The sequence below is a fragment of the Cucurbita pepo genome, chromosome 13, assembly GCF_057944985.1.
Source record: "Cucurbita pepo subsp. pepo isolate OVF chromosome 13, ASM5794498v1, whole genome shotgun sequence".
In the NCBI taxonomy this organism is placed as follows: Eukaryota; Viridiplantae; Streptophyta; class Magnoliopsida; order Cucurbitales; family Cucurbitaceae; genus Cucurbita; species Cucurbita pepo.
The window spans coordinates 16026210-16047754 of record NC_141810.1 but is presented as its reverse complement, the minus strand read 5'-3'; the positions used below and the strand labels follow the sequence as shown (position 1 = coordinate 16047754).

General features: G+C 36.3%; 5 protein-coding genes across 7 annotated transcripts; 4 read left to right on the top strand and 1 right to left on the bottom strand.

Moving 5' to 3' along the window:
* Positions 1-1567: 1567 nt before the first annotated feature.
* Positions 1568-5848, top strand: LOC111808236 (putative LL-diaminopimelate aminotransferase, chloroplastic). The gene is made up of 10 exons (XM_087116797.1): positions 1568-1672; positions 1855-1883; positions 2486-2553; positions 2680-2796; positions 3300-3362; positions 3450-3554; positions 3638-3688; positions 3766-4086; positions 4168-4374; positions 4463-5848. Exons 1-10 carry the CDS (start codon positions 1590-1592, stop codon positions 4766-4768), a joined length of 1350 nt encoding a protein of 449 aa, XP_086972923.1. The 5' UTR covers positions 1568-1589; the 3' UTR covers positions 4769-5848.
* An 806-nt stretch (positions 5849-6654) lies between these two features.
* Positions 6655-11865, top strand: LOC111808234 (uncharacterized). Of its 2 annotated transcripts, XM_023694097.2 has the most exons (9): positions 6655-7201; positions 8266-8390; positions 8980-9227; positions 9891-10010; positions 10099-10255; positions 10383-10522; positions 10608-10643; positions 10739-11492; positions 11607-11865. In XM_023694097.2, exons 2-9 carry the CDS (start codon positions 8315-8317, stop codon positions 11624-11626), a joined length of 1551 nt encoding a protein of 516 aa, XP_023549865.2. In that variant the 5' UTR covers positions 6655-7201; positions 8266-8314; the 3' UTR covers positions 11627-11865. The 2 variants fall into 2 exon arrangements, with proteins under 2 accessions (XP_023549865.2, XP_023549864.2); XM_023694096.2 differs by having other exon boundaries at positions 10739-11865.
* A 799-nt stretch (positions 11866-12664) lies between these two features.
* Positions 12665-13102, top strand: LOC111809333 (putative metal-nicotianamine transporter YSL8). Its single transcript, XM_023695775.2, has 3 exons — positions 12665-12712; positions 12800-12983; positions 13035-13102. The coding sequence occupies exons 1-3, from the start codon at positions 12665-12667 to the stop codon at positions 13100-13102; spliced, it is 300 nt and encodes a 99-aa protein (XP_023551543.2).
* Positions 13103-13192: 90 nt separating this feature from the next.
* LOC111808943 (zinc finger protein 6) lies at positions 13193-14159 on the bottom strand. The gene has a single exon (XM_023695194.2). It carries the CDS (start codon positions 13941-13943, stop codon positions 13461-13463), a length of 483 nt encoding a protein of 160 aa, XP_023550962.2. The 5' UTR covers positions 13944-14159; the 3' UTR covers positions 13193-13460.
* A 1181-nt stretch (positions 14160-15340) lies between these two features.
* On the top strand, positions 15341-19729 carry CRS1 (maize chloroplast splicing factor-like protein). 2 transcript variants are annotated; one of them, XM_023695435.2, is made up of 9 exons: positions 15341-16158; positions 16377-16857; positions 17391-17521; positions 17776-18126; positions 18225-18381; positions 18487-18779; positions 19030-19089; positions 19179-19269; positions 19364-19729. In XM_023695435.2, the coding sequence occupies exons 1-8, from the start codon at positions 15400-15402 to the stop codon at positions 19203-19205; spliced, it is 2259 nt and encodes a 752-aa protein (XP_023551203.2). In that variant the 5' UTR covers positions 15341-15399; the 3' UTR covers positions 19206-19269; positions 19364-19729. The 2 variants fall into 2 exon arrangements, with proteins under 2 accessions (XP_023551203.2, XP_023551202.2); XM_023695434.2 differs by having other exon boundaries at positions 19179-19274.
* The last annotated feature ends 1816 nt before the right edge of the window (positions 19730-21545 follow it).

Here is a 21545-nt window from a genome sequence, read left to right as displayed (position 1 = left end):
TTTAAAAAAATAGTGAATTTAAAGATACTTTTAAATTTTCAAAAAAAAAAAAAAACGATGTATTTTAAATTATGAGCTAAAACTTTAAAAAGTTTATGAGTATTTTTTAAGCTTTTTATTGTCTAGCCAATAAAAATTATTTAGCATTTTTATTATATTTGAGTATTTAAATATTTTAGTCTAACGACGGTGAATGAACGGTCTCTTCTTTCTTTTTCTTTTTGAAGGATGACTAGTCAATAATGAATGTAATAGTATTCTTTTACGTTCTACCGACATGTGAGAAAAAGAATTTAAGTCTCTTACATTCGTAATAGATGTTATAACGACGTTTTAGTCAATTAAATTCTACACGAAAAAAACAACTATTGTGATGTGAACTACTTGGAAAATTTATTAAGGATTTTGATTCTTTTTTCTTTTTTTTTTTTTTTTTTTTTGACGTGGAAATTACGTCCATATATTCTAAAATATTTCTGCAAATTTTCCATGATGCATCGAACATAACCTATAATTCTATTCTATTATTTATTTATTTTTGCCATTGAATCCCATTAGTTGAATGCCACGTGAAATTTCTCGTCGGGTTTCCTACTAAGCAACAAGGAAATTTAATTTAAATTACTGTCTCAATTTCTTTAAACATTTTTAAATATTCTTTTTTATTATTATTATTACATTTCATGCTTTACAATGGAGGTGTTTATTTAATGGCCACAGACTAAATTTTTGTTCATTTAACATTTAATTATATATTTACTTATAAAATATTATTTGATTTTTTAAAAGAATAATTATTATTTAAAATGAGAAATAATTATATTAATAAATTAACAGTCAATGTACCACAATAATATTGTAGAAACAAAATTATATTATTTTATTTCAGATGTATTATGCATAATTATAAAATATGAGACTTTTGTGCATAAAACTGGAAAGTGTAAATTTGTATAGAAAAAAAAAAAGAAAAATAAAATAAAGTAGAGGCGGCTGACCGAATGGATTAATTCTTTTTATGTACTTTTCAAACCAAATACAATAACCATTCTTTGTGGAGAAGGGACACCAAAAAATAAAATCAATAAAAAACACGTGCGCATGCATACACTCAATTTTTCCTCAACTTATAATATAATATAATTTTAATCAATTTTTTTTTTTAATAATTGGATATATATAATAAGGAATAAAACCTAAAATAATCCTAATTGGAATATTCAATTAAAATTAAAATTAGTGTTCACACCCATCATTATTATTATTATTATTATCTAATAATGCGATAAATTTGTTATAATTATAAACTTTTAAGTAATTTACGGGAAGCATCTAATTCATCCACGTTGTTTCGATGAACCACGTAATGAAAACTAAGTTTGCCTACCAAGAACCAACTAAGAAAATTAAATTTTGCTTATCTGGTCGTACTAGTCTCGCTCACTCTGTCAAAATTGATCATTTTCTAATTTTATTTAATTTTTAAATTGGCTTTAAATTTCTACTATATATATATACACACTTTATTTGCATATTGTATAGAAGAAAGCATAAACGAATACAAATTTTGTCATTGAAGAGAAGCAAAAATGTTTAAGCGATTGCTGGATGATGGCTTCCAAGCCCCTTCATGCATCTCCTCGCCGCCCAAAACCATGCTTCATCTTCAAAGGTCTTGTTCATTTTCAACTCAAATTTGGTGTATTTCGATATATTTTGATTGTTGTTCGTATCGGTTAATAAAAATGGTGCATATCATCAAACATGAGTCGTTACCGTATCAGTTTTAATAAACATTACTAAAGAAGATGAGAGTTTATGTTAATTCTAACTTTAATTATTGATTTAATGCAGTTCGGAACACGAGACTGAAAAGAAAATTGGTAAGATTGATCAAACTTTCAATATATATGATAAATCATCTCATGTAGATATTGTTTTATCACATGTATAGCAACTATATGTACGAAAGAAATGAAAAATATAGTTAATCTAGATGGAGATGAACTAATTGAGGTTCGCTTATGTGTATTAAATGTTTAAATTTCCACAGTTTTATATTTTTTAAATGGACAAAAGAAAGAGAGCAATAGGATAATAATTGAAAGAGGATAAATTCAAAATAAAATACATTTTTTGCCTCTACTTTTTAGTTGACTAGCTATTGAGGTCAATCTTCTTTAAAGTAGACTGAACGCGTCCTCATTTATTAATATAATATATTTTTCGATTATTATTATTTATCTACTAATAGTCGTCCTCACTTAGTTACTTTGGAATTAACTTTATTTGTCTTAAATTTAAAATAAGGATGGTAATAATCTTAAAGCTTGAACTACAATTCGATAGAAATTAAAAATTTAAGATAATGTTTAATACATATTCCTAAGTTTAGGATAACGTCGATTTATTGAAATGATTTAAAAGAAAAAAAAAAATTGTGAGTGCGATTGATGTGAATGCTCAGTGATGCTGACACGTGTAGGTCATTGCACAAAAGTCATACGCAGCGCCAATATGGAAAACCTGAGGAGTGGGTACTTGTTCCCTGAGGTACTCACACGATACAATAAGCCCACCACATTTATTATTATTATTTGAAGTATATTGTAATTTAAAATTTTTAAAACGCTTAAATGTAAGATCAATATCATTTTAACTATGTTCATTTTGGATTAGATATCTCTACGGGAATACGAGCATTCTCAAAAATATCCAAATGCAAAAATAATTAAGCTTGGAATAGGTGACACTACCGAACCCATACCAAACTGTATTGCATCAGCCATGGCAAAGGTATATATAATAATGAATATTGTTCGTATGTTTTATATCCATATATAAACTAAACTTTTCAACTAATTTATAAGTCAACCAATTTAATAAGAACCTTCAAGAAATTTTGAATATTATTCAAACTCAATTTTCAGCATTAAAAAAATAATAAAATCAAATTTCATTTTATATGCTTGGGGATGCTGACTTCCAACCTGCATAAGTATGAACAACATGCTTAATTTAATCACGTGGTCAATATTGGGATGCCGACCCCATGAATTATTATTTTATTTATTTATTCCTTTTGTGTCCTTTATTCTTTAGGTAAATTACACATGAAATGGTACCGTCCTATTAATAAAATAATTATTTTAAGTATTTTCATTCATATTAATAAAATAATAAAATTTTAATAAGGTAATATAAATACTTATTTCTTAATATATTTTATAAAACATAGCTTTACAAAAATCTTATTTAAAAAAACAGACTCAACGAGAACATTAATCCTTCTAATGCAGCAAGCAACTGCTCTGTCAACTGTGGAAGGCTACAGTGGGTATGGAGACGAGCAGGGCAATAAGGTAAATTCAATAACTAATTTTAAACATAAAATAAATATATATATTTTTTAAATATAAAAAAATTGACCAAATTTGAACTGTGTTCAGGCACTGAGGAAGAGAATTGCAGAAATGTTGTACGGAAATATGGGCATAAAGGGCAAAGAAGTCTTTGTTTCTGATGGAGCTCAATGTGACATCTCTCGCCTTCAGGTATTTATAATTTATTATTTTTTTAATTATTAAATTATTTTTCAAAATAAAAAACATATTTATGGTTTGATGAACATTTACAGATGCTTCTGGGGCCAAACGTGACGGTGGCTGTGCAAGATCCTTCTTTTCCTGTGAGTTTATAGAATTACTAAATAAATGTAAATTCGAAATTTATGCGTAATTTGAGTAATGAGGATTGGTTGGGCAGGCCTACATAGATTCAAGCGTAATTTTCGGACGGGCAGGAGACCTACAAGGGCAAAACGGTAAATATGAGAGAATCGTGTACATGAAGTGTACCCCCGATAACGATTTTTTTCCAGATTTGTCAATCACTCCCAGAACGGATATCATCTTCTTCTGCTCTCCGAACAATCCGACTGGAACCGCCGCCTCCGCCGCCCAACTCCGCCGCCTCGTCGACTTCGCCACTGCCAATGGATCCATCATCGTCTTTGATTCTTCCTATGCCGCTTACATCTCCGACGGCAGCCCTACCTCCATATACCAAATTCCAGGAGCCAAACAGGCACTAATTTTCGTCCTAATTTTGTTTTCTTCGTATTTTCCTCGGAATGAAGCTTGATCGACCTCGATTTTCCTCTCGCAGGTCGCAATCGAAATATCGTCCTTCTCCAAATTCGCAGGCTTCACCGGCGTCCGCCTCGGCTGGACGGTGGTTCCGGAGGAGCTATCGTATTCGAATGGATTCCCGATCATAAAGGATTACGATCGAATCGTCTGTACGTGCTTCAATGGTGCCTCCAACATCGTTCAGGCCGGTGGCCTTGCTTGCCTTTCCGCTGAAGGTTTGCAGGTAAATCAAACTCAAAGAGCCGATCTCGCTGTAACGGTGGCTCAGTTTCTTTTCCGATCCATCTAACACCGATCTTGATTGAATTCAGGCGATAAGCAGAGTGGTGAAATCCTACCAGGAGAACGCCAAGATTCTGACGGAGGCCTTCCGTGGTTTGGGAATGGAAGTGTACGGAGGCCAAAACGCACCGTATCTATGGGTGCACTTTCCAGGATCGAGCTCTTGGGAGATATTTGCAGAGATCCTGGAGAAGACGCACATTGTGACTATTCCGGGGAGAGGATTCGGGCCCGGCGGCGAGGCGTATATTAGAGTCAGTTCCTTCGGCCACAGAGAAACCATTCTAGAAGCTTCCCAGAGGCTCACAAATCTTCGCACACTAAACATCAATTAGGTGAAAGATCGTACGGATGATCTCGAGCCTTAATAATATGATAAAAAAAAAAAAAAAAAAATTAAATAAGTGGAAATGTTTTCACACAAGCAGCAGTTAAAATTAAACAGTAATTTAATCATATTTTATTGCATAATGTAAAACAATTACTCTTGTCCCTTCAGATTATCGGGAGTTTCGCTTGGCCACGTGTCCTTAAACAGTGACGTATGCACAAACAGAAAAATGAGTTGGTAAATAATATATATCTTTTGTTATTAATAGGCATAATTAGTAGAGTTAAGTAATTTATCACAGTATTTATATATAAATATTAGGTGAAATTTATTTTAAAAAATAGTAATCAAATAATTATGGAAAGAAAAAGACGTAATTAAAATCCAAATATTTAATTATAATAATTCCAAGACGAGAAAGAGCAAAAGTCAAATTTGCCAGGACGCCTAAGCCCGTAAGTCAATTCTGTTTCACATCGCGAACAGACCTACGAGCCTGCCTCCTCTTCTTTTCCGCTTTGCTTGGCGTCCAAGAAATTTCCAAGTACCCCCCCCTATAAATTTCCCCTTCCAGAGCCGCTCTTCTTCTCAACCATAACAATATCCCTACTCCACGAACGCTCTGCAAAAATCTCCGTCGCCGCCATGAACTACTCTCTGGCTGAAGCCTACGTAGCGAGGAAGATGAGCCACGAGAAATTGAAGAAGGAAGAACGAGAGAAGGCGAACAAGATCTGCACTGATTCGAGCCCTAATTACGAAGTGAAACAAGTCTCCAGGAATAAGGCCTCCTCCTGGCTGCTCGGGAAAATGAAGATCCATCCAACTAATACCAAGAGCTCTGCTAACTAAGATCGAGCCGATCCTCTGAAATACTTGTTCTCTGTTTTTGAATCTCCGTGCAACTCCACAGCGGCTAGTTCTTCGCTTCTGTCAGTTTCTGATTCTTCTATGTTATTTTGTTCGTCTGTAATTGTAATTTTTGTATAGCTTAATTGACCTAATCCACATCGGAGCATCGTATGTATCTAATTCATTGTTTTTCCACAATATTTCAAAATCTAAAGATTTCACTTCCTATTAATTGACCTAATCCACATGAGGTGCAAGTTCATTGTTTTTCGACAATATTTCAAAATCAAGTTATTTTCAAGACGGTTCGCTTTAAATTTGAGACATAAAATTTATAGTAATATTGAATCCAAATGAATTTAAATTGTATTAATATGTTCTAAACGAGTTGAAAGGAACGAAGTGAGACATTAGAAAAGTGGAGAGAATCCACACGGAATTGATAAGTATATTTATTACGAAACTTCTGGATGAAAAGAAAGTTTATTCATTTTCTAAATTGAATGAAAAAAAGATAATTTTCATTTCAATAAAATTTATTCTTAAATGGAACTATCTTAAATGCTTTCCATATAAATATCTCAATTTGAGGACTATCCTGGCATAGATAGTTGGGGATACTTGCATTTTTGGAAGAAAAATAATAAAAAGAAAAACAACCAAACAAATTAAGCATGTTTTAAGAAAATAAATTAACAACAAGAAATTCAATAATACCAACAAGAATATATTCTTCAATTTTTTTTTCAAAATAATTATCTTGGATATTGTAAATTTTATTTTGATTTGGTCAAATAAGACTCGTAGTAGTTCAATACTATACTATATAGGGTAATACAACATGTGCTAGCACCCCCAATACCCACACTTGAAGAAGAGGCATTAGAAGTAAGAGAGTGAGACCTCTAAAATAATATATTTTGATAGCAATAATTAAGTGGAGAGAGCAAATTAAGGGAAGATTTATTGTGAACGTAAGCATCTAAAAAGGGCAAGGCAAGTCTACATTAGTTTGGAGACTGAAATTTGTATAGTAATTAATTAGATAGAGAGAGAGAGAGAGAGAGAGAGAGAGAGAGGGGAGGAAAGGAGGCGCGAGAGCAGACCTGGCGCGCCCAAGCAGCGGCGCCAAAGCCAGACCTGATTCACAATCTCAGAGCCGAAATCAGTTCCACTGCCACTTTCAGTTCCCACGCCCATGCGGCCCAAAGTCTAGAGACGTGGTGTGGAGCCAAAATAGTTGTACTTCTTCGCGTCCCTAAACCACACCGCTATTCTAAACCCATCTTATCTGGCGAGGCCGCCCCCTGCTTCCAAAATCCCCGCTTCCCCTACGGGCTTTCGTCTTCGTCCCCTTCTTTGGTCATCTTATTCTTCTTCATACGCTCCGTTTTCCCGTGCCTCAACTCCCATACTTCCCCCTTTTCCCCCTTTTCCCTCTATTCGCCCTTTGCCCGCTGTTTTCGAAAACCCTTTTACCGACTTCCTCTAATTCCCTTCCTCTCTTCCATGGAGAACGGCCTCCAATGGCCTAATTTCATCCCCTTTTAGTTGCTTTCTCTCTAACCCACATTCCCTTTTCCAGGTACCTTCTGTTTCTTCTTCTACCTTATGTAATTATAGTTCTATGGGGGATGTAACTATCTCGTGATCCTTCTTACTTTTCTTGCTTTCGAGTATTTTGCAGCTATTTTTCTTGCTTTGAACCATCTACTTTGGATTGCTTTGTTTTATTTTGTATCCTTTTGTTTTTGTTTTCCCCCTTGGATGAGTCGAAGAGCAGCTTCGAAAGGTAGATCTTGACTTGCGGCTACATTATTAGTATTTTGATGTCTGAAATTTCTGTTCTGTGTACGAGTAGGAGAGGAGAAAGTCTATTTATTTATTTGATTTATTCTTAGAACTGGGTGGAACTAGTTCAACTGCAGTGGTTTTAAATCTAACATTCTAGAATTTAGACATCTTTGGTCAGTAGCATGTTTAAATTTTGAGGAGAACTTAGTTTTTACACTTCATTATGAAGCGAGTCATTGAAATTGATTCTGAACTTTCATAAGATATTCTCCTGAAAGCCAAAGTTTAGAAACATACCCAAATAGCTCTAACCTTCCCTCCACTTTCTTCTGCATTTTCTCTTTTGGAGTTAATGCGCTGGTTCTTTTTAGAAAAAGGTGTAAAGAATCCACAAATTTATCTTACTTATATTAATGAAAGTTGCACCAAATAGCTCCAATCTTTCCATCCCCTCTCTTCTACATCTCCTCTTGGAATACGCCGTTCTTTATAGGAAAAGGCGTCTCTAAGCATTATTGGGATATTGTTACAAAGAATCCATTAATTTATCTTTCTGCATTTTTAACAACTAAAGCTATAAGTTGCACCAAAAATCTCCTGAGTTGTGCCTTCCGGATTTTAAATTCACCAAGTTTTGTGTTGCATATCAGCCAATATCACATTTGAGGTGACGTTTTATGTTTATGTTTATGTCGAGATCACAATCTACTCTATTTATTTTGTAAGAGAGAGATTTTTGTTGAGAGGGGAAAAAGAACAAGCAACTGCTACTACAAAATACTGAAGCTAAGAGAACTTGCATATATTGTATACTTCATTTATTCCCTTTGATTTGAACATTTTCTCCTTACACAGATTGGCCTTCATATTCTACGTTATTTGTGCAAAAAAGTTATCCGAATCAATGGGTGGTACGTTCAATCCACAAATTTTGGTGGACAAGCTAGCCAGGCTCAACAACTCACAGGCGAGCATTGAGAGTATCCTCTTTGAAATTTATTATTATTCTCTTCTTATGGCTAAGTTACTTATCTTTTTTATTTTATCACTTATATAATGGATATGTATTGCTTTAATTCTCTTGTTTTGTTGACGAAAATTCTGTATTAAGTTCTTAGATATTATATTTGGGCATGGCAGGTGTTTTAGGTCATTGTTACACATTTGGAAATAGCTTCCATTAGTGTTTTACTTTGGCTACCTATATTCAATCTTATGTTTTGGGAGGAATTCTACTTCTCTTCATTTTTGGTTTCTCGGTCTATCTCTCTTGGTGATGTTCCTCTGCATTTGTTTTACAAGATGGGTTTTGGATGTATGTTCTCAGTTTATCTGAGTACCATCTTCTTTTCTACGACTGTGTGTTATGGTATAGTACTGTGAATCTGTGGTACTGCCACACTGGTACCCAATAGTCCATTTCTGGTATGCTTCCTTGAATCATATAAGGTTATTGGTACTAGCCACTAGATGAGGCACTATAAATGCATTAGAGAGTGCCTGATTCCTTGGTGTGTGTCTTATTACTTGACTGTTCGGTTTTTTAGTTCCATCCTTAACGCAATCAAGCTTTATCCCACTGGTGTATATTTCACATGAACAAAGCCAAGCAAGTTGTAGAAACATGGGATAAGCAGTTTCATTGTTCTCCACGTGAGCAGAGGTTGGCCTATCTATATCTTGCAAATGACATTTTGCAGAACAGTAGGCGAAAAGGTTCGGAGTTTGTTGGTGAATTTTGGAAAGTCCTTCCAGATGCACTTCGTGATGTAATTGAGCACGGTGATGATTTTGGTAGAAATGCTGCCCTACGACTGGTACAGTAATCCTTTGTCAAATTTTTTTTACTCATGCATAAATTTTCTCGAACCTCTATCTTGTATGTTTCTTCCCTCCGTGTATGGAAAGATTAACACTGTTTCTTAGATTCTTAAATTCAAAATTTAAGGGCTTTCCATTCTTATTTTCTGCCTCTAGACAAAGCCCTGCTAAATTCCTGTGGTGCAAAAATCTTTTGTATAATGGCATTTCTAAGGGAAAATGAATGTTATTTTCTGCATTAAAAAAGAATAGATGTTTTGTCCTCATGAATTTAATGCATTCCATAAAACCGCTATGAGTTGGAAACATACCCTGGATAAACATTTTACAAGTTTTTTCGATGTGAATTCTGTTGTGGGGTCAAGGTGGGTTGAATGCCATATAATGTATCTCTATGCTAAGCTCAATATCATATGTGCTTACCAAAGTCGAGACTTATAAAGTGTTATAAAATAAGGAAGTACAATGGATTGTCTAAGACAAGAAAATATTAGTGCAAATAGTCGATCACAGAATAAGTTAGCTGTAAGCGAAGATCAATTCTTCATAATTTTCGATGTCATTGTTGATATGTTGAAGTGGAAGAGAATTTTGATTGTTTTGGCTTGACTCTGTTATCATATTTGTTTTATTTATACCCATTTTAATTTTACTCACAGATTGGCATTTGGGAGGAGAGAAAAGTTTTTGGATCTCGAGGACAGAGTCTTAAAGAAGAGATAATGGGAAAGAGTTTGGAAACTGGTAACCGAAATGGGAAGCATTTCAGCAGTAAACTGGTAAAATATTGCTAATTCATCGCGTCCGAATTATGTTCATTTATAGTCTGGCCATTTAATCACTTATTCTCATTATTGTTTTCAACAGAAACAATCTGGCAGCATATCATTGGATAAAATAGTTTCTTGCTACCAAGTTGTTTACAGAAGTGAGGTCGATGAAGATGCAGTATTGAGCAAATGCAGGAATTCTATTAGCTATCTTGAGAAACTGGACAAAGAAATTGGCGCTGATGTCAATTCAGGTACTTGTAGCTTCTACATCTCCTTATTCAGTGTGTCCATGCCCTACATTTATGGAAACGGTCGTGTTGCCATGTCTGTTGTCTGTGCTTCTCAGCTTGTTGTTGTTCTTGTTCTTTAACTACACAGGGCAATACCGTGGATCATCAGCTGCAGAGGATCTGCGGGGACATCATAGCATTTTGAGGGATTGCATCGAACAATTAACAACAATTGAAACTTCGAGGGCAAGTCTTGTGTCTCATCTGAGAGAGGCTCTTCAAGAACAGGTATTTTGGCATCCCTGTGGAAAAAAGTTAATGACATGGTTAGTAGAAGACAATCTTATTATTTGAATAATTTTTTTATTTTCAGGAATTCAAATTGGAGCAAGTTCGAAATCAACTTCAGGTTTGCATTTGTGTTTCACAAATTGTTGGAGTATGGGGTCATTGATTCTTCTGTATTTTTCTAATTACGCGGTCGAGATTGACCTATTTTGACAGGTTTCTCATTCCCAGTCGGAACAAACTCAGAATCTGTGCAGGCAGTTTTTAAATGGTGAAAATGTGGAAGCTATGACTAAGGAGGAGGCCTCAAAAGATGCTCAGACCTCGATAGCACCACACACCCTTGTACCAAGGGAGAGAGATCAATCAGCCCCAGTAATGTATGCACCCTCATTACCTTTTCCTGCAAAACCTGGACCTATTGAGGAAGATCCCCGCAAGTCTGCTGCTGCTGCAGTGGCAGCTAAGCTAACTGCATCGACATCCTCGGTTCAGATGCTCTCTTACGTCCTATCTTCTCTGGCATCCGAGGGTGTAATTGGAAACCCAAATAAAGAGTTACCTGGTGATTATCCATCTGAGAAGAGGCTGAAACTTGAAAACGACCAATCGCCTTACACATTGCCTCCCAATCCTCAGCGACCACCCGTCCCTCCCTTCCCACACCCGGAGTCTCTCCAACATAACGCCTCGTCCACCAGTCAACAATACACTCCTTCTGACCTGCCACCTCCCCCGTCGTCATCTCCACCGCCAGTGCCTCCATTGCCTCCTGTTGGGCAGCTCCCTTTGCCCCAGTTCACACAGAATGCTGCTGGGTCAGTAAGTAGCATAGCTTACAGTTACAGTATGACACAATCACTGCAACCATTAGCGAGGCCTGGGTACCCGAATTTAGGTGCCCCAGTGACGGGGATGTCTCCTTGTACAATACCAACGAATTCTTACCAGAGCTTCCAGGGTTCAGATGGTAATTTCTATAATCCGTCTTCATCCATGCCGATGGCACCCATTTCTAGGCAATAGAGCTTTTTTATATGTAATAGTAGTGATACTTGATCCGTTGTGCTAACAAATCTTTCAGGAAGTGGTGCATCCCAGTAAGGCCCTACCAGGAAACCTTGCATCCGACTTAACTAAATGGATTTTGCACATACTAATAGTTTGTAATTTATCTTCACTTTTCAATGTATTGCTTGTAGTGTTGGACTTTATTTTGCGTAATTGAATGTAGCATGATAGTTATGTTGACTTCATACATTTGTGCACATAGCAAGCCTTTGTAATTTAACTTCATTTATTAATGTAATGCTTGGAGGCTGGAACACAACTTCATCTGCTTCGATCAACTCTCTGATTGTTTATCTTGCTTTCTGTTTCCATTTGTTTACCTAACTACTAGGCTGTTGCTTACATTGTTTGATATGATCATAGATAGGCTTTTGACATGAGTTCATCGATAAGTTTGGTGCTATCTTCAGTGTCCACCCACTTGGGTTGAGGCTTGAGCTACGAAGCTACGAGCATCTTGAATCAATGATCCAATCATCCTCGTAGTCGATATGTTCTCCCATCATGCTATGAGCATCAGCTTTTCTTCTAGTCTCATTCCTCCTACATGGTGTTCTAGTCTCATTCCTCCTCCATCACCATGTTAGAGGATTAAAATATTGGTTTTTAAAGTTTAAAAAATAAAATCTTTAAAAGTCAGACTAAATTGGTATTTTTTTTTTCAGAAAAAAAAAAAAAAAAAAAAAAAACTCAATTACAAAAATAGGGTAAAAATTTATGCGGATTGGAAGGAAAGGCTATTTTAGTGAACAAAATAAATTTTTGGTTAACATTGATAAATAAATAAATAAATGGGCTCTAAAATATATCTTTGGTTAATTAATTTTCAAGTGCTCTCAGTCTCGTTACCTCTTTTTTAAATTCTTTCTCACTCCAATTCTCTTGAAGCGCAATTTACAATTCTCCAATATTCCACATTCATTTCCACACTATCGCTGGTTTTGCGTCCGTGTTCGTATTGAAACTCAAGATCAACGATCCTGATCATCCTTTTCGGCGGAGGAGGAGAAGCACGACGAGTTGGATCCGAACCAGAAGAGCAAGAGAGCGAAAGAAGATCAAGGATTAGTAATGGCGGAGGAATCTATGTCGGTGGAGTGGATTTTTGAAGCGCAAGAGGTGCCGTTGTGACAGAAACATCTGACGGCGAGAGCGTTTGTGGTGAGATTTGGACTGAGCGTGTTGTTCACTTACATCGTGGTGAAGCTCAACTTGACCACCGGTATTACTCCTTCGCTCAATGTCTCCGCCGATCTTCTCGGTTTCTTCTTCGTGAAGACATGGACCAGACTTCTGGAGAAATCTGGTTTACCGAAGCAGCCTTTCACTCGCCAGGAGAACACCGTGATTCAGACTTGTGTGGCCGCTTCCTCCGGCGTCGCCTTCAGCGGTACGCACCTCTTTGATTTTACTTGCAATTTTCTTTTTCCTACTTGGTTAGGGCTTCGATTTGGGAAGCTTGCACACATACTGCTCTGCGACTACGAATTTTCATCCCTCAAAACCTAAACAACCTAATTAATTCATTAATTAAGCGATTTTCTTTACGTTGATGATTTGCATCAATTTCAAACATCTTTTCAGAAAAATGTAGAAGAAAATGAAAAACTATCAAAAGCTTATTTCTAAACATTGTTATGTTAACTAAAAAACGGACTACAAAGGTTGAATTCTCTTCCAATAGTTAAAACTATTTTAAAATTAAAACAAAATGAATATAAAATCAGCCTTTGGTTTCTCATTAAATTATCTTTATATGTAAAATTTGTCTAAAATAAGTAGACAAAATTCCAACTTCTTTTTTCAGAAAAAAAAAAAAAAAAAGTTACAACCTTGTGAGCCGGGCCTTAAGTGGGAAAAGCCCAAGTCAAGGCTTACTAGGCCCAAGACTAAGTTGTAAATCCAGGCCCAAACCCCTACCGGGAACAGCTTCATCTCCTACACCTCCGACCGCCCCAGTAATAACTCCAGCCTGCCGCCAAACATCTTGCGACAGCAGCGGCCGTGACATAGCGTGAAGCCCCGCCGCCTGCAGTGGAGTACTCGGTGGCTGCGGCACAAAGGACGACGAGAGCCAGTTCTGTACGTGCAGAGGCGTGAAGTAATTAAGATGACAAGATTTTATTTGAGCCCTCTTCAAAAGCCGTCTTTCTTCTCTGTGGGCGTTTTGATGGCCACCCAAAGCTTGCGAATTGGAAAATCCTCTGCAACAATATTGGCACTCGAACTTCGGGGCATGGGGATATCGAGATTCCGGCAACTCCGCCGCCGGCGGTTCTGTAAAGTTGGAAACTGATTTGTGGTCTTCTGAGATGTTGAAACCAAAGAGCTTGAGCTGAGAGTTCGCCATGTTAGAGAGATAGAGAGAGAGAGAGAGAAGAGATAGATAGACAGAATGGTTGGATTAGAAATTTAGACGAAAGAGAATTAGTAGAGGAGAAAAAAGTTGAGAAGACCCAAATTTTCAACGTAACTTGCAAATGAAGAGATGCATGTTTGCTTGCCAAAATGGAGAGTTTTTAGGAAATTTGATATATTTTAATCCCAAGTCTACTTCAGTCATACAAGTATTGGTTTAAAAAAGAAACTTGGCGCTCTCTACAATAATTTCAAATTCTTAACCTACAAAAATTTTAAGTTTTTGGAGAAAATGACACTTCTAAATTATGCACTAATTGTCCACTAAACATTATATTTTTAAACAACAAAATATGTTTGTCTAAACACCAACAATCGGGAAGAGGTCAATTTTTTTTCCTATTCTTTTCCGATTAGGATTAGGATCAAGAAAAAAACAGACAGAAGCAAGTTCTTTTTCACTTCGGACCCACCAGGTAAATTCGTCTTTTCACATGCCAAGAAAAATTCAATGCTAACAAAAATCACCCATTTTGGAAGGGGGTTTTCTTTAAAATCAAAATTACCCTTCATTCCATATGCAACGTTTACTATTATTAATAGTATAACTTTTTTTTTTTTTTTTTTTTTTTTTTTTTGGAATTAGAGACAAGTCACTCGAGCCAATGAATTTATTTTGTCGGAAAAATAAATATTAAAATTCTTGTATCTTAAACTATTTTTACATTAAAAAAAAAAAAAAAAAAGAAAAAAAAAGTAAATTAATGATTATAAAATGTGAATTAAAAAAAATTAGGTATAATTTAGTCTAAACTAACCATTATAATATGTCAAACAAGGTTTGTTTTTGGTTGATTGAGGTTGTGGGTTTTGATTAGTTTAATACATAAAATCTAGCACAAATCCTAACAACTCCATTTGATTTCATCATACTTTATATTTTTCTTGGGTCTTTGGTACCAAAATACATGCATACTTCCATTTCACACCTATTTTATCATCTAGAATGTGATGTAAAACGCGTGGATGATCTCGACAAATTTTTACACGGTTCAATAACTGACTTTGATACCATTTGTAACAGCTTAAGCCTACCGCTAGTAGATATTGTTCAGCTTAGTTTGTTACATATTGTCATTAGTTCCATAGTTTTAAAACACGGTAGATTGTTATACTCTTAGAAAAAATGTTTCTTTTTACTCCCACTTAAAATCTGTTGAAATATAATTTTTTTTAATTTAGGTTAGAGTTTGTTTATTTGTTTTTTTTTTTTTTTTTATCATTAAAAAAAAAACAATAAATCTCAAGATCTACGTGGCGGTGGCGCCATCTGACCGGATGACCCGCTATCTTCCTCCGTATAAAAGAGACCACAGCTACAGTCCTCGACTGATTTACTCAATCCGATTCTGTAATGGACAAGCGCCATTGATACACCACACGAAACTATGCTTGCCACGACTTGCTTCTCTCCAGCTCTGCCTACGATTCTCTTTCCCCCATCCTTTCGATCAGACTCCACTCCCTTACACCTTTCCTCCCACAAGCCTCGCGCCCCAATTCCCGCCACTTCTACAGGATCACAATCATCTCTTCTGTCTGGGCCCTCTTCCGACTCCAATGCCGCCATTAACCTCCGTACAGCGCCATGGACGAAGGCTCCTCTCTATCTTCAACCCCAAGAAGAAGAAGGCGTGGATCTTGCAAATCCCGAAAGAAGTAATGGGTCGGACGGTCATGGGGACAAAAAGCGTTATAGGGCTTTAGCTGATAGAAGAAATGTTAAAACAGGGAAATACGCAATGCGACGAATTGCTAAAAGCATTGAAAAACTTCAGAAAAATGGCGATTCGGGAGAAACCGGAATGAAATTGGAGGAGGTTGAATTTGGGGATTTTTATTTGGAGGGTTTCGATGAGTCTAGAACTCGCGGGAGAATGCCGTGGGAGAAGGACGATGGGATTGTTTTGAGGAGGCCTAAAAAGAAAACAGTGACTTCAGCTGAGTTGAGTCTCGATAAAGTGTTGCTTGAAAGGTTGAGGGGTGAGGCTTCAAAAATAGAGAAATGGGTGAAGGTCAATAAAATTGGGGTTACTCAAGACGTTGTGAATAAGATACACTTCACATGGGAGACAAATGAGCTTGCCATGCTGAAATTTGATGTCCCCTTGAGCCGCAATATGGATAGAGCACGAGAAATTGTTGAGGTGAGGATGGTTTTGCTTAATTTTCTCTTTTGTTTCGAGTATTTTGTTATTTGAAGTAGGAATGCCTTTGCAATTTACATGTGAGAAGTGTTTCCTTAAGAAAGACTTTGTTAGGAAAATCACCACTTTATGCTGCCATCCATTTTTGGACTTTCAGTTTATAATCATACATATTATGCTTAGAATGTGTTTATATGGTTACGGTTCCTCTTGTACAGATGAAAACTGGTGGTATGGTCGTCTGGAGTAAGAAAAACGCCCTTGTTGTTTTCAGGGGTTGCAATTATCCACTGGGTTTGAAACTTAGCACAAAAATGCAAGTAGATAGTCCTTACTGTTCCAGAACACCGTTCCTGGAAACAGACACTGATTTTTCGCTCGACGAACATGATGAAGGTGGTTCGAATCGAAGTATAAACGACAATCTTGATGAATGGGGAGAAGCTTCTACTTCTTTCTTGAGTGGGTCACTCTACGAGAGGGAAACTGACAGACTATTAGATGATTTGGGGCCTCGCTTTATTGACTGGTGGATGCACAAACCTCTGCCGGTTGATGCTGACATGCTTCCAGAGGTGGTTCCTGGATATATGCCTCCCTATAGGCGCTGTCCACCCTTTACTAACCCAAAGCTTACAGATGCTGAACTACTATATCTGAGGAAGCTTGCACATCCCTTACCTACTCATTTTGTTCTTGGTATAATTTTTTGTTTTTTCTTCATTGAATACAAATTTCTTGAGCTCTTCAGTTGCAATATTAACTGGGATAGGATGAAGGTAAAAATCAGGGTCGAGGGTTTTGAATAGCTGTCTTTTTTCTGCTTCAAATTTTATGGGAAGTCGCAGAAAAACCGAAACAATTTAAGTGAAGGTCGTGAGCAACACAATGGCATGTCCACCTTAATCTGTTTTTTTCCTTTCCTGAATTGGTTGGTCCAGCACAACACAACTTCATAACAGTGTAGAAACGGTTCGACATAATTTTTGAAGAATGGTTAATGATCATTTGCTCCGAGCCAAATCTATAGGGTATAGAGTTTCAAATTTTACCCCAATTGACATGCATTTTCATTAGTGGATAAATAATGTTTTATGCTCTGTTTATGATGTCGTGTGCATGTTCATAGCTACATACAGACCCTGCTATATCATGGCTGGATTGAATATTCTCTACCTAGTTCATTGGGTATTTCTCTGTTCACTAATTTTGTATTTTCCAAATATTTGAAGGCAGAAACAGAAAACTTCAAGGGTTGGCTGCTGCCATTTTAAAGTTGTGGGAGAAAAGTCTGATAGCTAAGATTGCTTTGAAGTGGGGGGTTCCAAATACAAACAATGAGCAGATGGCGTACGAACTTAAGGCAAGTTTTCTAGAAATAGTATTTCTTCTAAAAGTGATGAGACTTCGAGCCTGAAATAATTGAAAGTTTTCTAGTATATGTTAAAGACATCGTCCTTCAATGAACATCGATTATACTAAAGCAGAAAAATCATTGTCTGTATAGAACAGTCTAATGCAAACATTTTCTAAAGACTAACTGAATTTCTTGCCCTTGAGTATAACTCAACAAATCCGAGTCGATGTGATTGCATTTAATAACCATTACTGGTTCAGAGTCTCACAGGAGGAACATTGCTGCTGCGCAACAAGTTTTTCATTATCCTTTACCGAGGCAAGGATTTCCTACCTGTTGGAGTTGCCAATTCAATAATTCAAAGAGAAACGGAGCTCCAAAGATGGCAACTTCACGAGGAAAATTCACGGCTGAAAGCCAGTGAACTTTTTTGTTTTGACACTGGGAACTTGGAAGAGAGAGCCAAGGCTGGAACTTTATCAGATTTTAAGGATATCACAATGGAGTATGAAGATTTGACAACCGGAAGTACAGAATCAACACTTCAAGCAGATGCTGAAAAGGGAAAAATAATTAGGGAGCTGAAGAAGCAAGAGCGAAGGCTTAGCATTGTACGGTTAACTTTTGACGTGCTATTATCTGAATTGATCATCCTTGTTAAGCTGTTATCATGTCCTCCTGATGTTTTTCTCTTATGGGGATTTTGCAGCTTGACTTTAAGGTAGAGAAGTCAACAAAGGAGTTGACAAAGTTGAATGCATCATGCAGACATGTCGAGCCAGATGCAGACCAGGAACTGATTACAAATGAGGAGAGGATATGTTTTAGGAAGATGGGATTGAAGATGCATAGCTGCTTAACACTCGGTACCTCACCGCCTTTGGAATTTTATTGAAAACATACAAATTTGATCGATTTTACATTGACGAAAACAAACATAAGATCCCCTTCTGTTTTTTTGGTGAATTTAGGTAGGCGTGGTATCTTTGATGGTGTTATTGAAGGTTTGCATCAACACTGGAAACACAGAGAGGTGGTAAAGGTGATTAGCATGCAGAGAGCTTTTAATCAGGTTCTTTCTACTGCGAAATCGCTTGAAGCAGAAAGTGGTGGGATTTTAATATCCATGGACAAACTAAAAGAAGGTTATGCCATAATTATTTTCCGTGGAAAGAACTATAAACGACCTCTACGTTCGGTGTCCAAGAATCTCTTGACTAAAGGAAAAGCATTACGTAGATCCTTGGAGGTTCAGAGAATTGGAGTATGTGAAGCCTTCTCTTTTGCACTTCTCTTCCCTGTTCTGTTAATTTAAATGTGAGATCCCACCTCGGTTGGAAAGGGGAACGAAGCATTCTTTATAAGGGTGTGGAAACCTCTCCTTAGTAGACGCGTTTTGAAACCAAGGGAAAGCCCAAAGAGGACAATATATATTAACGGTGGGCTTGTGCATGCTCCAATTTTGTGTCAATATGGTTGCTTTGATTCTGCTAATTTTCCTGTTTTCTCTGCAGTCACTGAAATTCTTTGCTAATCAGAAACGGCAAAAAGTTTCTGAATTACAACTCGAACTGGTGCGCAGCGCGTCCTCGTTATATTGGAAATGCCTTAAAAGATTAAAGTTTCTAATGTTCTGAAGTTCTAATAACGTTTTGTTTTGCAGGAGAACGTGCATGATAGTGGGGAGTAAATTAATCAGAATCAGAGTACAAAGCTTGTCTTTTAATGCACACCTCTCTTCTACGTTGAAATGGGTCTGGTAAAGTGATCTAAATGTGACTAGCTGTGTGTGTCTCCACAAGCTACTAATGTTTTTTTTACATCTTTTTATTTTTATTGGTTCGTTAGGTCTTTGAAGAACACATCAGATCTCCATGTGAATAAAGTTTGATAGGCAGAGACCCCACATTCAGTAATGGATGCTTCAAAGCTGTGAAGACAACAACGCAGCTAAGATGGAGAGGAATAAATCCTTTACAAGTTGTAGAGCATAAGGGGATCTGTCTACTTCGGTTCTGGAATGGATACTGTAAGTGAAAAGATAAAGACACACGTGATTCTTTTATTTCTATAGAATATGTACATAAATCAGTGACCTCTAAATCAGCCAAGATGGAGAGTCTGCAAAACATTGAAAGCATATGCTTTCATGTTCTGGCAGGTTTTAGTGGCAACTTTTGATGAAGTTACATATCAGATTATTTGTTTGTCTGAGATCCTATATCATTTGGAGACGGAAATGAAACATTCCTTATAAGGATGTGGAAACCTCTCCCTAGTAGAGGCGTAATGGGGAAGCCTAGAAGGGAAAACCCAAAAACCTTGAAGGGAAGCTTAAAAAAGAAAGCCCAAAGAGGATAATATCTAGATGAGTACCGGTTCTACGCGTTTTAAAACCGTGAGGCTAACGATAATACGTAACGGACCAAAGCGGACAATATTTACTAGCGGTGGACTTGGGCTGTTATGACTTGATTGAAACCTACCACATTCTTTGAATTAAGCTCTTCACTAGTTTAAGGGGGGAAGGAAAGTAGTATGTGATGTTAAGGAGGCTGATGTGGTTAGCTGAGGGGTTTGCTGACAGGAAGTTAGGGAGGGTGAAAGTGTCCATCTTGACGAAAACCTGAAAAGGGGGAGGACAAGTTCCTGTCCAGAAACCTTAAACTATGATTGTTGTCACTGATATGGTATGGAGAGGGATAAATAAACTCATGAAGGTTAAAGAGAAGACGAGTCAAAGGATGGTTTAGGGTTTAGGCAAGAAAGGGGTTGGAAAGTTGTCCAAAGCTGAAAAAGCAAGTTTTGTTTGGTTTTCTATTCCTTTTTGTGTATCATTAAGGTGTGGGAGAGGGATCCAAGTAAGTCTCATATCTTAGGCAATCTTAACCTACACAACAATATTGATTGTCTCTTTGAAGAAACAAAGACTTAGTCAAAAAAAAAAAAAAAAAAAAAAAAATTGTAGAATTTACAGCTGGCAGTGTTACATTTTTGCTTAAAGAAATTATATTCCGTTTTGTGTGTGTGTGTGGGAAGGAATATTTCATCTGCTTCCTTCCAAAGTTTGCTCCAAACAAATGTGTTTGTTGTATTTGTTGTACACACGAGGATCATGTTCGGGACCAAGTCCTATCATTATTGTTATACTTTTGGAATTTTCTTGGTTAGTTGATTGGTTCACTCGATCTGTAATTTGGTGATCCATATCCAACTCAATAGGCTATATTGAGTTGGACTCGTTAAACTTTAACTTTGTGCTGAGCTTAGATGAGTGTAAATAGGATTTAGACTAACCCCTTTAAACTTGAGTAATAATTTTCTTTCGTCATTATTTTTTTGAAAAGTCTCTTTCAAAATAGAATATAACATGGGGGATATAGCTCAAATTGTTGGAGGATGGTTTGATCGATGGCTACCACTCGTATTGTTCACATGGTTGAATTTCATTATTATTCACATGGTTGAATTTCATTATGTTTGTTTCTTTCTCTCACAATATGATTAACTTTCCATTTAGTTTCCATTTAGTTTACAATAAAAGATGAATATTTTTTTGTTTACAATAAAAGATGGAATATTTTTTTTGGAATGATTTTGAAGTATTTTGTTTTTTACTTTTTTACTTCTAAACATTTGAAAAATCATTTCAAATATCGACAAGATAGTCTCTACTAAAAACTAAATCAAATAGGATTATACCCTTAATAATTAATATGAATCTCGTGCTCCACATTCTTCCACATCATGATTTGCATTTCCTAAAATCGTGCTACTATAAAGTACATATACATAATGACCCATGTGACTTCTTTTTTATTTATTTTATTTTTATTTTAATTATTACAATTAGTTTTATATCAACGCACCTCTCCTCCACATTCAAACTCCTTGTTCTCAATTCTAAGCCAACACATATATTAAATTCAAAAACTAAATACCAACAATAATAATTACACACATTTTTTTACCTCACTCCCAAAATAAGCTTTTCCATTAATTCATCATTACCATCTTTAATTAAGATTTA

What these genes read in the sequence shown, in the direction of transcription:
- LOC111808234 (XM_023694096.2), top strand. Translation starts at nt 8,315, where the DNA reads ATGGGTGGTACGTTCAATCCACAAATTTTGGTGGACAAGCTAGCCAGG. An exon ending in CTCACAGGCGAGCATTGAGA is followed by an intron (nt 8,391 to 8,979) that starts GTATCCTCTTTG and finishes AACGCAATCAAG; the next exon opens with CTTTATCCCACTGGTGTATA. An exon ending in AAGTTCGAAATCAACTTCAG is followed by an intron (nt 10,644 to 10,738) that starts GTTTGCATTTGT and finishes CTATTTTGACAG; the next exon opens with GTTTCTCATTCCCAGTCGGA.
- LOC111809333 (XM_023695775.2), top strand. Translation starts at nt 12,665, where the DNA reads ATGGCGGAGGAATCTATGTCGGTGGAGTGGATTTTTGAAGCGCAAGAG. An exon ending in GGATTTTTGAAGCGCAAGAG is followed by an intron (nt 12,713 to 12,799) that starts GTGCCGTTGTGA and finishes ATCGTGGTGAAG; the next exon opens with CTCAACTTGACCACCGGTAT. An exon ending in CTCCGGCGTCGCCTTCAGCG is followed by an intron (nt 12,984 to 13,034) that starts GTACGCACCTCT and finishes CTACTTGGTTAG; the next exon opens with GGCTTCGATTTGGGAAGCTT.
- LOC111808943 (XM_023695194.2), bottom strand. Translation starts at nt 13,943, where the DNA reads ATGGCGAACTCTCAGCTCAAGCTCTTTGGTTTCAACATCTCAGAAGAC.
- LOC111808236 (XM_087116797.1), top strand. Translation starts at nt 1,590, where the DNA reads ATGTTTAAGCGATTGCTGGATGATGGCTTCCAAGCCCCTTCATGCATC. An exon ending in TTGCATCAGCCATGGCAAAG is followed by an intron (nt 2,797 to 3,299) that starts GTATATATAATA and finishes CTTCTAATGCAG; the next exon opens with CAAGCAACTGCTCTGTCAAC. An exon ending in GTGACATCTCTCGCCTTCAG is followed by an intron (nt 3,555 to 3,637) that starts GTATTTATAATT and finishes GAACATTTACAG; the next exon opens with ATGCTTCTGGGGCCAAACGT.
- CRS1 (XM_023695435.2), top strand. Translation starts at nt 15,400, where the DNA reads ATGCTTGCCACGACTTGCTTCTCTCCAGCTCTGCCTACGATTCTCTTT. An exon ending in AGATGGCGTACGAACTTAAG is followed by an intron (nt 17,522 to 17,775) that starts GCAAGTTTTCTA and finishes TTACTGGTTCAG; the next exon opens with AGTCTCACAGGAGGAACATT. An exon ending in CTGAATTACAACTCGAACTG is followed by an intron (nt 19,090 to 19,178) that starts GTGCGCAGCGCG and finishes TTTGTTTTGCAG; the next exon opens with GAGAACGTGCATGATAGTGG.